The sequence below is a fragment of the Phocoena sinus genome, chromosome 8 (assembly GCF_008692025.1).
Source record: "Phocoena sinus isolate mPhoSin1 chromosome 8, mPhoSin1.pri, whole genome shotgun sequence".
Lineage (NCBI taxonomy): Eukaryota > Metazoa > Chordata > Mammalia > Artiodactyla > Phocoenidae > Phocoena > Phocoena sinus.
Window position 1 is genome coordinate 56145549 of NC_045770.1, and position 15495 is coordinate 56161043.

Here is a 15495-nt window from a genome sequence, read left to right on the forward strand (position 1 = left end):
TGGTTATTGTTGTTAATCTCTTACTGTGCCTAATTTATTAAAGTTTATCATAAGTATGTATGTATAGGTAAACAGTACATATAGGGTTTAGTATTATCCATGGTTTCAAGCATCCAGTGGGGGTCTTGGAATGTATGCCCTGTGAGTAAGAGGGGGAGACTATTGTATTCAGAATAGTAATAGCCAATATTTATTGAATGCTTGCTCTGAACCAAGCACTGTTCCAAATGCTTTACATGTTAATCTATTTAACCCTCATCTCATTCCAATGAGATAGGACCATTATGATCCCCATTTAAAGATGAGGAAATTGAGGCCCAGAAAGATTACACAACTGGTCAAGGGTTTATAGCTAGTAAGATGGAAAGCTAGAATTTGAATCCAGGCAGTCTTTTTTCCAGAGTCCATACTCTTAACCACTATATGATATTACCTCTTTAAGTTTTATGATATGCATGCCTGTGTTCTAATCATAACCCCTAGCTCTATTAATTTTCTATGCTTATACTGTTGCTTCTGGCCCAGATGTAGTAATAGGGTTTGGACTTACCTCTGGACAAAATATATGAAACAACAGTTTTTAAGACATTGGATATCAGACAACTAAAGATAGTGATTCCTAAGAGACAGGAAATAAGTGAAGTAAGCCCTATGATTGTCCCTGCTTACCTCCTGGAGAGGATTTCCAGGCCATGGTACCAAGAGAGTAAACCGAGGCAGAGCCCAGTAGTTTCCCTGAGTTCAGGAGATGGAGTTAGGAATCTGGGCAGGTCAAGGTGGTGAGTTCACAGGGAAGAATGCCTAAGGGAAGAGAGGTGCACAAAAAGGAAGCTGTGGCTATCTGCTGAGGGTCCCCCTTGAGTCTTCAGCATGCATGTGAGGAAACTACCTGAAGCCAGAAAAAGAACCATCCAAAAGAATTAGAAGGAACAATTCTTGGAGATCACACAGGTCCAGTTCCTGTTCCCAGCATTCAGAGTGGCAAGGCATATTTCACAAGGCATCAGATCGGCTTTGCCACAATAGTGGGGCAAAATTAGCCCTAGGCTAATTTAGTACTTTAGTTCCAACTAACAAAGCTTAAAAGCTCTTTCCAAAAAGCCAGAGGGCCCATATAGAAGGAACCATGATGACAGTGAAAAAATCAGTCACTTTAAACTGACCAAGATAGGTAGAATGGATAGATAAGGACATTAAAATAGTTATAACTATATTCCACATGATCAAGAAGCTAGAGAAAAGAGTGAGCTTGTTAAATAGAGACGTAGGCAATATAAAAAAGACCCAGGGACTTCCCTGGCAGTCCAGTGGTTAAGACTCCGTGCTTCCACTGTAGGGGGCATGGGTTCTATCCCTGGTTGGGGAACTAAGATCCTGCATGCCACATGGCATGGCCAAAAATTTGAAAAAAAAAGACCCAACTTCCACTAGTAACAAACACAGCCAGTGTCCATGTCCTGGTTTCTAAATACCATTCTCCAATAAAAGTAACCAACATTCTTTAGAGAAATGGTTGATTGCAGATCTGGAACAGGGAAAACGCAAGATGATCCTAGAGCATAATGTAATAGTAGAAAGTAAGGAAGTGTTCAGAAAATGAAAGGATGGAGCATGTCAAAGAGACACAGAAATCAACCTGAAAAGGCATCCAATGGCCAAAGCTGGAACAATTTGACCAATAAAATAAATAACATAGTATTGGATTATAATCCAAAATATTAAATAAATATACGTGAGTCCAAACTGATATTAACAAATAAATTGGGGAGAAAAGACAACTATTCCATATAGGAGAATTCTGAATAATATATGCAGATACTCCCCTTCATAGGAGGTAGAAGTTAATCGCTCCCCTCTCCTTGAGTGTGGCCTGAACTCAGTGATTTGCTTCTAAAGAACAGAGTATGGAAAGGGAAGAATAGTAACTTTACAGTAGGAAAATCTAGCAAAACTACCTTAACCAAGTGTTTAAAGATAACATCACCAATGATGTTGTGTGGATATCATGTGCCCTCTAATTTGATGTAATAAGGACCCTTCACCTCTATGTTATTCTTTCCCCAAACCCATAACCCCAGTCGAATCATGAGGAAAACATCAGACAAACCCAAATTAAGGATATTCTATAAAATACATGACCAGTGCTCTTCAAAACTTTCAAAGTCATTAAAGACAAGAAAAGAGTTAGAAACTGTAATGGGTCAGAAGAGAACGGCGACATAACAACTAAGTGAAATGTGATATCTTTAACTGGTTCCTGGAACAGAAAAAAAGACATTAATGGAAAACTGTTGAAATGTGAATAAAATGTGAAGTTTAGTTACTATTAATGTACCAATGTTGATATCAGTTTTGATAAGTGTACTATGGTAATGTAAGAAAATAACATTAGAAGAAACTGAAACTGGATGAGAGGCATATGGAATACTTTGAAAATTTTCTAGGAATCTAAAATTATTCCAAAATTGAAAAGCTACTTAAGAAAACCCAAATCAAAATTCTAGGGATAGAAACTACAATGTTTGATATAAAAAAATACATAAAATGGGATAAAAATAGATTAGATATTTCAGAAGAAAGGATTAGTAATTTGGAGACACAGCAATAAAAGCTACACAAAAAGACACAACAAGGTGGACTTCCCTGGTGGAGCAGTGGTTAAGAATCTGCCTGCCAATGCAGGGGACACGGGTTTGAGCCCTGGTCCGGGAAGATCCCACATGCCACGGAGCAACTAAGCCCGTGCACCACAACTACTGAGCCTGTGCTCTAGAGCCCGTGAGCCACAACTACTGAGCCCACATGCCACAACTACTGAAGCCGGCGTGCCTAGAGCCTGTGCTCCGCAACAATAGAAGCCACCACAATGAGAAGACTGTGCACTGCATCGAAGAGTAGCCCTGCTCGCTGCAACTAGAGAAAGCCCATACACAGCAACAAAGAACCGACACAGACAAAAATAAATAAAATAAATAAATTTAAAAAGACAAATGACCCAAACATAATGGGCAAAAGACTTGAACTGACATTTCTGCAAAGAAGATACACACAAGGGCCAAAAAATACATGAAAAGATGCTCAGCATCATTAGTTATTAGGGACGTGTGAATCAAAACCACAAGATACCACTTCATACTCATTAGGATGGATATAGTAAGAAATGAAAAGTGTTGGAGAGAATGTGGAAAAGTTGAATCCCTCACCTTGTACATTGTTGGTGGGAATGTAAAATGGTGCAGTTGTGGAAAATAGTCTAGTGGTTCCTCAATAAGTTAAACATATAATGCCATATTACCCAGCAATTCCATTCCTAGATATTACTCAGGAAAATTAAAAACAGATGTTTAGGGACTTCTCTGGTGGCGCAGTGGTTATGAATCCTCCTGCCAATGCAGAGGACACGGGTTCAAGCCCTGGTCCAGGAAGATCCCACATGTTGCGGAGCAACTAAGCCCACGCACCACAACTACTGAGCCTGAGCGCCTAGAGCCCGTGCTCCACAACAAGAGAAGCCATGGCAATGAGAAGCCCGTGCACCACAATGAAGAGTAGCCCCCACTTGTTGCAACTAGAGAAAGCCCGCAGGTAGCAACGAAGACCCAAGGCAGTTAAAAATAAATAAATTTATTAGGAAAAAACCAAAAAAGCAAGTGTTTAAACAAAAACTTGTACACACGTTTATAGCAGCACCATTTATAAGAGTCAAAAGGTGGAAACAACCTAAATATCCATCAGATATTTAAACACCAACAGATAAACAAGAAGTGGTATATCAATACAACAGCCTGTTACTCAGCCTTAAAACGTAATGAAGTTCTGATGCACGCTACAACATGGATGAATCTTGAAAACATTATGCTAAGTGAAAAAAGCCAGACACAGTGGTACATATTGCATGATTCCATTTATTTGAAATGTCCAGAATAGGCCAATCCACAGAGACAGGAAGTTGATTAGTGGTTGCCAGGGGCTAGGGGAAAGGGGGCGAATGGGGAGTGACTGTTCAATGGATACAACGTTTCCTTTTGGAGTGTTCTGGAACTAGATAGCAGTGATGATTGCACAACACTGTGAATGTGCTAAATGCCACTGAAATGTACACTTTTAAATGGCTAAAATGGTGAGTTTAATCAGAAGTTTAAAGAAGCAATTTCCATAAGTCTATTCTTTCATTCATCTATCAGACATTTATTGAACAGCTCCAGGGAAGCTTTATTCTGGATGCAGGCAATACAGAGAAATCAGATGTGGTCTTGGCTTTCAAGTTCATGGGTTGGTAGGGGAGGAAAAGCATTCTGCAGACAATTAAGTTCAATTAAGTGTTAGGGTTTCCTTCACTTAAGAATGGGCATTGTATATAAAGCAGAAACTAACACACCATTGTAAAGCAATTATACCCCAATAAAGATGTTAAAAAAAAAAAAAAGAATGGGCATTGTACACTGTGGGGACTGCTTTGCCAAGAAGTGTGGGGTAGAGAATAGCAATGGTAAGGCTGAGGCTTGAGTGCTGAGTATGAGTTTTCTAGGTGGATGGCAGCAAGGATGGATTTGAGACAGCGGGTGTGACTTGAGCAGGCTCAAAAAGCTGGCATCAAAAAGCCTCCGGTTTTCAGCAAACTCCAAACTAAATAGCACGTGTGCAGCAGCGCAGAGGATGTACTTCAGGACAGTGACGTGAGAGGTGGGTGACCACCCTGTCTGGTTGCAGTAGGTGACGCTAAGACATGTTAGGGGAATGACCGGGACTTGACTGCATGTGAGAGTCAAAGGAAGTATGATGCCAAGATTGGGCTACTTTGTTGGTAGTGGAAACTGCCAGTCCCTAAAGTGGGTCTGCAGGACATTCTGTTCTCAGGGGACGTGAAACTAGAATTTACACTCCCCCCCATCTTATGTATTCTACTATTTTTTAATGTTTTTTTTCTTTTTGTATTTATATTTGACACCTACTTCCTTTTTCTTTGGGCTTCCTCTGTTTTCCTGTTTGAAATATGTTACTCTGGAAATGTCATCGCATAGTATAGTGGCATTTACAAGTGAAGTGTAAAGAATTTTCAGAACATCTAGAAACGCAAGTCTAGGGTTTAGGAATATAAGCCCTAACGATGTGATAGCGTTCATGCCTTCAGACACTGTGTCATAAATATAAACACACCCGGAAATTTGAGACAGCATAGAAGAAATAGTTGAGAACTTTATTAGGATTTATGTGCCCAGATTTTTAAAAATGTATATGAGAAATATTAAAAACATAACACACTACTTGGGAAGAACATCTGGAAAAAATGAATGACAGAATGCCAACATTTACTTGTGAATACACAGTCTGGGAGAAGGACCAGGGGGCCTGGACACTCCAGGAAAACTTGGAAAAACCTTTGCACCACCTTCTCTGTCATAAATATGTTCCCCACAAACTGCATGTAAATCAGTTGTTGGTAGATCATATTTATCAAATGCAAGGGTGACCATTATTTTAAAGTTATCTTAAGAATGTACACTTTAGTAAAGGATATTATTACCAATGGAATAATGGAAAAAAACCTCACTGGACCGAGAGAAATTCAAGGTCCTTCATTATTATCCTGGCTCTGCCACCAACTAGATGTGTGATTAGAGAAAATTCACTCAATCTCCCTGGGCCAATTTCCCTATCTAATCTGGGTTGTAACTCTGAATTTTCACTTATTAGATTCTTAAAGCAAGATACAGGGGTACTGGCCCACAGCCTAATATCTAGTTTCTTCTGAAAGGTGATACTGCAGGACAGAACTGAGGGCCCTTTTACATAAGAGGAGCTGGGGATGGCAAGGCCAGCAGGCCAGTTACCAATGCTTTACCAATGCTTTGTGTGTTTTGCCTCTTTATACTCCACTTTCTCATTCCCACAATCACCCTAACTGTGATGATAACAACTTTTGTTCCAAATTCTTTACAAAAGCTTGTTCCTTAGAGCTGTGCTCTGGGAGAAACTGACAGTCTAAGGTAGGAGCCCATTCCCAGTGGTCTCTCCACCTCTGGCCCTTTCCCTACCCCCACAAGGCCGGTACTGCCTAAGGGCAAGGGCTATACCCTCTGTGCCTAGTACAGGCCCAGGCCTAAAGAAGGAATTCAGTAAATGACTATTCACTGGATGTTTTTGAAGGAGCAAGCTGAGGCAGAGAGATGGGTCTGGTGAAATAACTGAATCCTAGGGGTGAACTTTTGGCTGCTTCTTTAAACATTTCTCAACTTCCCAAATTTTCTACAATGGGCAAAAATATATAGAAACCACAAGTATTAAACCCTCTTTTTCCAGGCTTTTAGTCAATGCCCTGGTTTCCCATAAATAACGTAAATTTTGTCCAGTTCTCCGATGTTTGGAACAGAACAAAGGTCACACATCTTTTAAGAGAAACAGCTAGTACAGTTTCCTAGTTCATTTTGCTTAAACAGCAAAGAAACAATGCATTTGTCTTTGTGGACAAATGCCGTCTAGCTCCAAGCAAGGACCCCTGCCAACTGGCTTCAGAAAAGGCCATTTATCAACAGTGTTTAGGCACCACCTTGATTAATCTGCCATACAGGAAGTACAAAGCACATCTGTAAGCATTCTTTTGTCTTCTTAAGCAAAATAGGTTTAGGCCGTATTAACTTGAAAGAGGTAGAAGGCAATGGGTCAGGCCTTCCGCTGATTACTACCATGCTGTAGACTAATTCAGGAACTGTTCGGAAGACTGAAGAAGCACAGGAAATTACTCTCTGTTGAGTACGTACTACATGCCAGATATTGTGCTGGACACCCCATATACATTATTTTAATGTAAGCCTCACATCTAACAATCACTATCTAACATACTATATTTTCACTCATTTATCTTATTTCTTGTCTGTCTCCCCCACTTAAATGTAAGCTCATAAGAAGAAACATTTTTTTTGTCTTGTTCACTGCTGTATCCTCAGTGTCTACAACAGGGTCAGATACATATAAACAATCAATAAATATCTGTTGAATGAACAAAGTGAACATCTCCATGAGACAGGTTTTATTATTCTCCTTTTATGGATGAGTAACCTGAAGTGCTCCAGTGGTGCAAATGAACTGCCCAAAGTCCCATGGCTTGTTAAGGAGCAGGACAAACCCCAGTCTCACTCCTTTGTTCTTTCTATAGACCAAGAGACTTAGACCTTGAAAAACTTTTCCAGCTTGACAAATCTGTAACCTAGATGCCTATAAAACATGTATTTACTTTGGGTACTCATTTGAAAATCTGAAATTTCACCGAGGAGATATATTTGGCATTTTAACGGTAAACATTTTGCTAAAATAACAATGAAAGACACATTTTCCCAACAGAAAAATTTCATCTATGGATAGACAGGAATTATCTACATCATTTCATACCTGAAAATCCTGTGAATAATTACTCTTCAGATATAAATAAAAGCACAGTAATTCTGGACACCAACAAAAACATTTGCAAACCTTCGAGTTTCCTAAGTTACATCATTAAGATGACTATTGACATTCATGTGGTATTCTCAATGTGGAATATCAAATACTCCCATGTACATCCGTGTTGAGTGTCCCAGCATGGGAAGAGGTAGACTCGGCACATTGAAAGCCATTCCTATCCTAAAGAAATTATATGGGAAGCTCAAGGATTCTTCAGAGAATCAGTTGTAATAAAATCCATCTCAAGAATATTCATTTTGTATGAGAGAATGCAAGAATGAGGTTAATTTTACCCAGGAGAATACTTCAAATCCTTTCCATTTGTCAGAATATACTTGATCCATATGTGCTCCTTTACCTCCCTAGGACCACATAACAGGAACATGCCGTTTGTGGTGTCTTCTCATATCACTTGGGATTTTTGTAGGGATTCTGGTCCCCTTCTCCTTTGGGGAAGGTACCTTTCCCTTCTGTCCCACTCCTGCTACCAATACAATAGTATCATACAGTCTCCATGTGGACCCAGCCAGTTAATTGTTCCTGGACCAAACTAATGGTTTGGCCCCATTCTCTCCATTGCCAACTTTTGGTGCTACTGTTTTATTCTGATAATAAAAGTATTAATATTTTAGAAAAATATTTTTGGATTTATGTATATAATTTTGTATGTCACTCTTTTCACTTATAAGTATTTTGCCATGCTGTTTTAACACTTCACAAACATTAATTATAATGACTGCATAATAGTCTACTGTATCATCATAGTGTAATTTACTTAACCAATTTTCTACTGTTGGACTTCTGGATTGTTAAAGCATAAACTCTGCCCACATTTCAGACTATTTCTTTCTTTTTTTTTTTTTTTTTGCGGTACGCGCGCCTCTCACTGTTGTGGCCTCTTCCGTTGCAGAGCACGGGCTCTGGACGCGCAGGCTCAGCGGCCATGGCTCACGGGCCCAGCCCGTGCTCCGCGGCATGTGGGATCTTCCCAGACCAGGGCATGAACCCATGTCCCCTGCATCGGCAGGCGGACTCTCAACCACTGCGTCACCAGGGAAGCCCCAGACTATTTCTTTAGGACAGATTCCCAGAATTAAAATTAGAGGATCAGAAGTTATAAACATTTTTAAAGCTCCTGATAGATATTGCCAAATTGCTTTTCAGAAAGCTGTTGCCAATTTACACTTCCAACATTGCCAGCGTGTTTTTTTACCAATACAGATTGGTCTAAAGAATAATAAAATTTAAGTGGAACATATAGTCCCTAAATTATTAATGCAGCTGGAGAGGCATCATGACCACAGCAGAGAGGCCTGTGGCAAACGTCATACCTTTTTCCAGGTATGCAATTAACAATGAGTTAGTGTGAGCACATGGAACAGAAGTTTTGCAAGAGTGAACAGCAATATAATTAGATTTCAGACTGTCAAATCTAAGGCTTGTGTCTGCTTTGTCTGTTGCTGTACCCTAGCACATAGGACAGTGCCTGGCACATAGAGCCACTCGATAAAAATTTGCTGAATTAACACAGAATCTCCTTTCAGATGCAGTTTTTCAGCAGCTGTAGGATTTAGCCACTCCTGGATTCAAAGGAAACATGACTGGCTGGATTAAACATCCTTGCAAAGGTCTGTTCAATCCTGAGATTCTATTTCAACTTTGGAAAATCAGTTTAAGTGAAGGTGACACAATATGGCACTCTTTAGGAGAAAAACAAGTAAACATATCTAAAAGAACATAGCTTGGTACCAGTTGCCTATATATATATATATATATATATATATATATATATATATAATTTTTTTACAAGCATGCAAAAAATATAATTCAATGAGTTTTGTCACCTCCATAGTAGTCACTTTCATAGGTGATAACAAACTTATTCAAATGCTGTTCATGGTCAAGGCAATTTTGAAATTACCTTCAGTTCATTCTGTTATCACTGGTTGTAACTTGGCACCATTTTCAGTATTGCCAATTTTTTTTGGAAATATTACAAGGTCAAAATATAGGTAGTAGTTTGTGTACTATAATTTTTAGCCGAGAACAGCACAAAACTTATTTTGTGAATCAGAATATGGTCAAGGTAATACAGTCAATCATTCAGCTCTAGTTCACGCTCCTGGCACCATAAAGACTACCTTCAATATTCCACAATTTCTATAGTAGTAAATTGTCAGACATTGCCAGATCAGTTTGGCATTAACAATGTTACTGATGGATCAATCATCTGTCATTTTTTTTTTCATCTGTCATTTTTATATACACATTTTATATACATTAGACCAGGGGTCAGCAAACTATGGTCCATGGACCAAATCTGGCCCACCATCTGGTTTTCTATGAACTTACCGCAAGCTAAGAATTTTTTTTAATATTCTCAGTGGTTTGAAAAAAATATTTTGTGACATGTGAAAACTATATGAAATTTAAATCCCCGTATCCATAAATGAAGTCTCATTAGGACACAGCCATGCTCATCTGTTTCCATATTAGGTATGTCTGGTTTTGCATTAAAATGTTGAGAAATTACAATAGCCACTGTATGGCCCACACAGCCTAAGACATTTCCTTTACAGAAGAAGTTTGCTGACCTCTTCACTAAATGCAAGTGGGACCTAAGAAGTACTGAAGTTTCCCACTACAGATTTTTTTGTTTCTGGATATTAATACTGGGAGAAGGGTGATGCAACTGGGACAGTATTTGCAAGGATCTGATAAGACAGAGACTAGAGAAGATAAATATGAGTGTTGCCTCAAATAGGATGTCAAAGCCTGGCAGGATCTGAGGGGTCTGATCCAACTAAGGAGTTAGAGAACACAGGGTTACATATACAATCCCAGCAGCAAAGAAGACTCTTATTGAGCCACATAGGACCGTGGTGACCAATCCCAAGGAGCCTAGTGAGACTTGCTGGCAATGAGGTCTGTAAATGGCAGGCTGGCTGATCAGTAGATGTGATACAGCGACAGTTCCCAATAGTACCCCACTCCTGTACTAGATATCCTCAAGTCATTTAGCATCCAGATTTATCCGGGCACCTCCAAAGTCTGAACTCTAAGAAATGGATCTGAAAGGAAGACTCTGGAAAGCAGGCCCCATGTACACATTCTTCCCAAACAATAACATTTCAGTGAGAACTCAGAGCCAGGGGCAGAATTCAGACTGCAGAACTACCCACGTTTTTCGAAATCAAAGATTGGTGAATACTTTATTCTTTCTGTTTTTGATCATTACCAGTGGGACCGGTGGAAGGTGGGATGATGGGTGGAGAATGGACTGGATAAACTCAATGATGAAATGATCTGCCCTGGAAAGTGTTTATTCCTCCCAGACTTCCAGCTGTAGTGTATAACATTCCATGTGGATTTTGAACCAGAATGGGGAAGGGGAAGGTCTGAAACCCAGAGAGATTCCTTGACTGCGTGTTTAGCTTGAGAATTATGGTCAAGGTTTGCAGATGGCCAGCTCTCTTCCTGACATCCTACAGAGAGCCAGGCTTCATCTCTTATGGTTAGATGGAGCTTCTCCTGCCAGGGAAAATACAGTTGCTGGGAGAGTGCGATTTGCATATTATATCTCTGAAAAATTTTCATAACTCCTGAGTACTAGAGGTAACCAAATTGCCTCAAGAAACTGGTAATACTGGTTGCCTCTGGGGAGTGGAACCCCTGGTGGCTAAGGGTGAGAGGGAGCTTTTTTGTTCCTTCCCAGTGTGCCCCTTATATATGAAGGCAATCTGGGGCCAGGGATGGAGCAATTTCTTTACTCAAGACTATAGGGCTGGGAATTCCCTGGCGGTCCAGTGGTTAGGGCTCTGTGCTCTCACTGCTGAAGGCCTGGGTTCAGTTCCTAGTTGGGGAACTAAGATCCCACAAGCTGCGTGGCACTGCCAAAAAAAACCCCCACAAAACAAACAAAACAAAAGACTATAGGGCTGAAGTGGGGAGCTGGAAGAGGGATCTAAAAATCAGAAGAGAGAAAAGTTGCAGTTGAGTGGAAAACCATGACCAAAAGGGGAATTCAAGGTAAGCATACCAAAGTGGCCAAAAGCAGCTATTGGAGGGTGTGGTCCAGAACCAGAAAACAAAGCCCAGGGAAACAAGAGCAAGAGCAAACTGGAGAATAAACTGAGTGATATCTGAGAAAAGTCAAGGACAAGGGCCTAGGGCATGATGGGTGGAACCCTGAGATTATAGGATCAAAAAGCTCAAGAGGCCTAGGCAGCAAGGTGCAGGCCGGGCAAAATTCATGTCAGAAATAAGACAGATTTGGCAGGTGGACAGATAAGGGGTACTGTTACATGAGAACTCTCTTGTCTGAGGACAGTCTTTTGAGATGCTCTAAACTGGTGTGTAGAGATTCTGAGCAGCCATGTGTGAACGGTTTGCCCTGCGTGAATATTTTTACTTCCCTCCAAACTTGAGGCTTCCTAGGGTTTATTATCATCTTATTGAATATTTTCTGAGAAGCCTTGCAAATGGGCAATGGGTTCAGGTAGTGCAGTTCAACCTGACTACCGCCCAGGACATGATCTAAGGTAATAAGGTAAGTCCTTTTCATTACAGCTACTTGTAACAATTTGAATTCACCCTCCTGATTACCTGCTTCTGGTTGCTTTGCGTCCAAACCCTGTCTGGGACAACATGGCTTCCAGTATCCTACTCTCCAACATGGTCTTGGTCCAGCACCTTTGGCAGGGTCACTCCAGCCCTGTTTACAGGACAGGGATAAATCCAGAAATAAGTTCTCTCAGGACCTCTGTGTTATCACAGGTTGGAAATAATGCCTGTAGGTACTGTTGTGGGAACCTGGCCTGGGCATAGGGGCATACAATTCTGCAACAATTACCCCCTGGGCTGAGCAAGGATTAATATTGGTTCAGTCACCAAGTGGCCAGCTGTGGCGGCTTTCTTCCAGAAGTGCAGTGTCCCTGTTGCAAAGGCCTTATGGGGAGCCCAGGGCCTTATCCGATGTAGGAAGATGTAATGGTCCTGAGATGGAATGTCTAGAAATTGCTAAGTAGGCAGACGTCTGTGAGCTGTTGCTTGGTTTGAGAGCTTTCCTGAACAATATCTTTTATTTGTGAGATAAGGTCTAAGTTTCAGAGTGCCTCAAAGCTGACAGGTATTAGTGGGAAACTTGTAATTTTTTGAAGGTGATAGTGAAAAGAACTAAAAACAGCTGTGTTGAATAAATGTTGGGCTTCTACTATCAAGCAATACTGTTTACTAACTTACCAGTTAAATAAGAGGAATGTAAGAATCCTTGGGTTAAAACATAGACATTGGCCAATCCTGTGAAATGCTGTTACTAACCATTCCCCCCACCCAACACACACACACACACACACACACACACACACACTCTCCTCCACCAGGCATTCTGAGATGTTTCCAGTCTATGTGGTATTACTTGGAACCCAATTGGGAAAAGTTCCATTCCATAAATCCTGGCAGAGAGCCAGAAAGAGATAAAGGAGTCTCAATTAGGAAAGACTGCTTTTTTGAAGGTTTGATGAGAAACTTAGATAATCAAATAAGTAGGTTATTATATAAACCTATCCACAGACTCAGGGGAAGCAATTTATAAACTACTAGCATAGAGTTGGGGGCGGAGAGAGGAAGCAAGTCATCCCAAATTATTTATCTTCTGTATAACACCATTATCTTCCTCTTTGGCCTTTGCTATTTCAGCCAATAGTGCCCTCATTGTCCTACTGACGGAGGTTCGGAGCCTCATGCTGTTCTGCCCGCCTGGGAAGCATGCCCTCATTTCCTCGCCTCCTTGTCCCATCCTTCCTTACGGATCCAGTCCAGGAACTACCTCATCCATGGAGTCCACCCAGCCCTTGGTGACCTTATTTCATAATATCACACTGTCAATGCTCAGCAGCGTTCTAACACTGCAGGTGCTCAAAAAAAACACCTGACAAGGTTGATATTAGTTACTAGAAACAGGCTGCTCTGTGGGAATCAGCACGTAGGCAGCAGACTCCCTTAATTCAAGGTCTAGAGTGTCACCTCGTCTTCCTCCTCACATATCACAGCCTGGACCATAGTGCTCTGGTTTCTATTTTCCAGGACCAGATCATCCTCCTCCTCCATCAGAGGGGATACACCCAAATGGGGGGGGGGCGGGGTTCCAAAGCACAAGACTAGAATGAAACAAACCCAGCACTTCTGTGAGGGGTAGGTCTGTGAGAAGGTCAGGATGGGTGGCCAACCCCTGAGTTCTGAGGGGCTCCCACTGAGTCATTTGGGAGGGATCGGCCCTTAGCATTGCTCACTATGTCAGTATGCCACTGCCTCCTGTACCATACCTCAGGCCCTGACTGTGAAGCAGGCTGGAACTGTAGGCCTTCTTTGGGGGTCCTCCCAGCAGAGTATGCCTCCCTGGGCACAGAAAAAGAGACTCCAAGAGGTCCTGCTCCCACTTTTCATTCATATGATCCCCTGAGGCAGAATACTGAGAACAAAGGAAGAGGACAGTCACAACAAGCTAAGGTCTGGACAGTGAAGAAAAAACTTGGTAAGGAAAAAAAAAAAAAGAAAAATCAAGCACAAGCAAGTACCAGAAGCCAACAGCCAGAAGTTCTTCAAAGTTGTGGAGAACAGCAAGGAAGATGGCCCAAGAGTCCAGCAAAGAGTAAGTTGCAGGGCCATGACATGTAGAGAGGAGTCGTAAAGAAGCTGAAAATAGATGAGCGGCAAATGAAGGTGCCTAACCTTGAGGCAGCTTTCTAGTTTGGGTTCAGCTACCCCAGATTCCTTTCACCACGGTGTGAAACAATCCTGAGCCGCCCTGCTGGGAAGGCTTGTTGAAGATGAAGTCTGCAGCAGCTGGCTGGCAGGAGGGATTTGGGGATGGGATACAGGCAGAGGCATTTCCCCACCAGCTTCGCACTGGAGATGACTCCATGGTTCAGAATTTGTTACTTTTTCCCTCACACATGAGCTGTTTTTCCTAGTTTCCTTTAAATGATCAGACCGAAAGTCAAGTTTTCGAGGTTTAGGCTCATCCTTCAAAATACCCGATATAACTTTTGCAGATACCTTCCTCATATTCAAGTTTTCTTTCAGAATGAGCCTAACGGTTTCTTTATCTAAATTTAACTCTTCAGCCATCATCCTCACAGTTAATTGCCTATTCGAACAAAGCAAGTCCTTGACCTTCTGGATATTTTCATCCGTCCGGTGGGTGATTGGACGACCACTTCGGGCATCATCTCGAATGTCTTCCCGCCCTTCTTTAAACCTTTTATGCCAGTCGAAAACTCTGGCCCTTGACATGACTTCATCCCCATAAGCTTCTTTTAAAAGATGGTGGGTTTCACTTGCAGACTTGTTCAATTTCACGCAGAATTTGATACTAATCCTTTGTTCTAGATATCGGTCACTCATTTTGGCACTCAAATAACACAGGAACGTTAAAATGCCACGAGTGTGAGGGGAAGACAGAGGGACCAATCTCTATAGGGCTGCAGGTGGAATCATGTCGCTATTCTTGCTCCTCTGAAGCCTCATCAGGGAAGAGTAATTGCTTTTCTGAGTTTCAGCCCCTCGGCTTCCAATCTAGAAGCTAACGGGGCCAAAGAGTAGCTGCAAAGCTGGGGAAAATGAAAGCTCCTAGAACCCACGTCTGCGTCCAACTCCGCGGCACGGAGATCTGCTGGGGGTGTGAAAACCAGTTACTGAGGCCGTCCCTCTCCGCGGCCCTTAAGAGTCTATGGCGATTTCCGCAATAAAAGCCTATGTGGTGTTAATTTAAGCAAGCAAGAAGCGATGCACCGGTGATGTAACGTGCAAGCTCGCCCCAGACCTGCAGAAACCCGCGCACGCGAAACCTACCGGAGCTGCCCCGGAATCCGAGGCTCTAGAGGCCGGGAGACACGCCCGCACGCGCCATTCCCTCCACTCTCGAGGTAGGCCGTGCGCAGGCGCACTGCGGCAGCCTGGGCCAGGCCCCGCCTCCGCCTCCGCCTCGCCACACCCGAGCAGGCGCGCTTCCTTGCGCGTGCCCGCCTGCGGAGAAGTCGGCGGAAAGGCGGGGGCGGG

At 42.0% G+C, this 15495-nt stretch overlaps 1 protein-coding gene across 1 annotated transcript; it reads right to left on the reverse strand.

The window, feature by feature from the left end:
* Window positions 1–733: 733 nt before the first annotated feature.
* On the reverse strand, window positions 734–14841 carry GVQW3 (GVQW motif containing 3). The gene is made up of 2 exons (XM_032638775.1): window positions 13761–14841; window positions 734–801 (listed from the first exon to the last, which is right to left on the reverse strand). Exon 1 carries the CDS (start codon window positions 14839–14841, stop codon window positions 14212–14214), a length of 630 nt encoding a protein of 209 aa, XP_032494666.1. The 3' UTR covers window positions 734–801; window positions 13761–14211.
* Window positions 14842–15495: the final 654 nt, after the last annotated feature.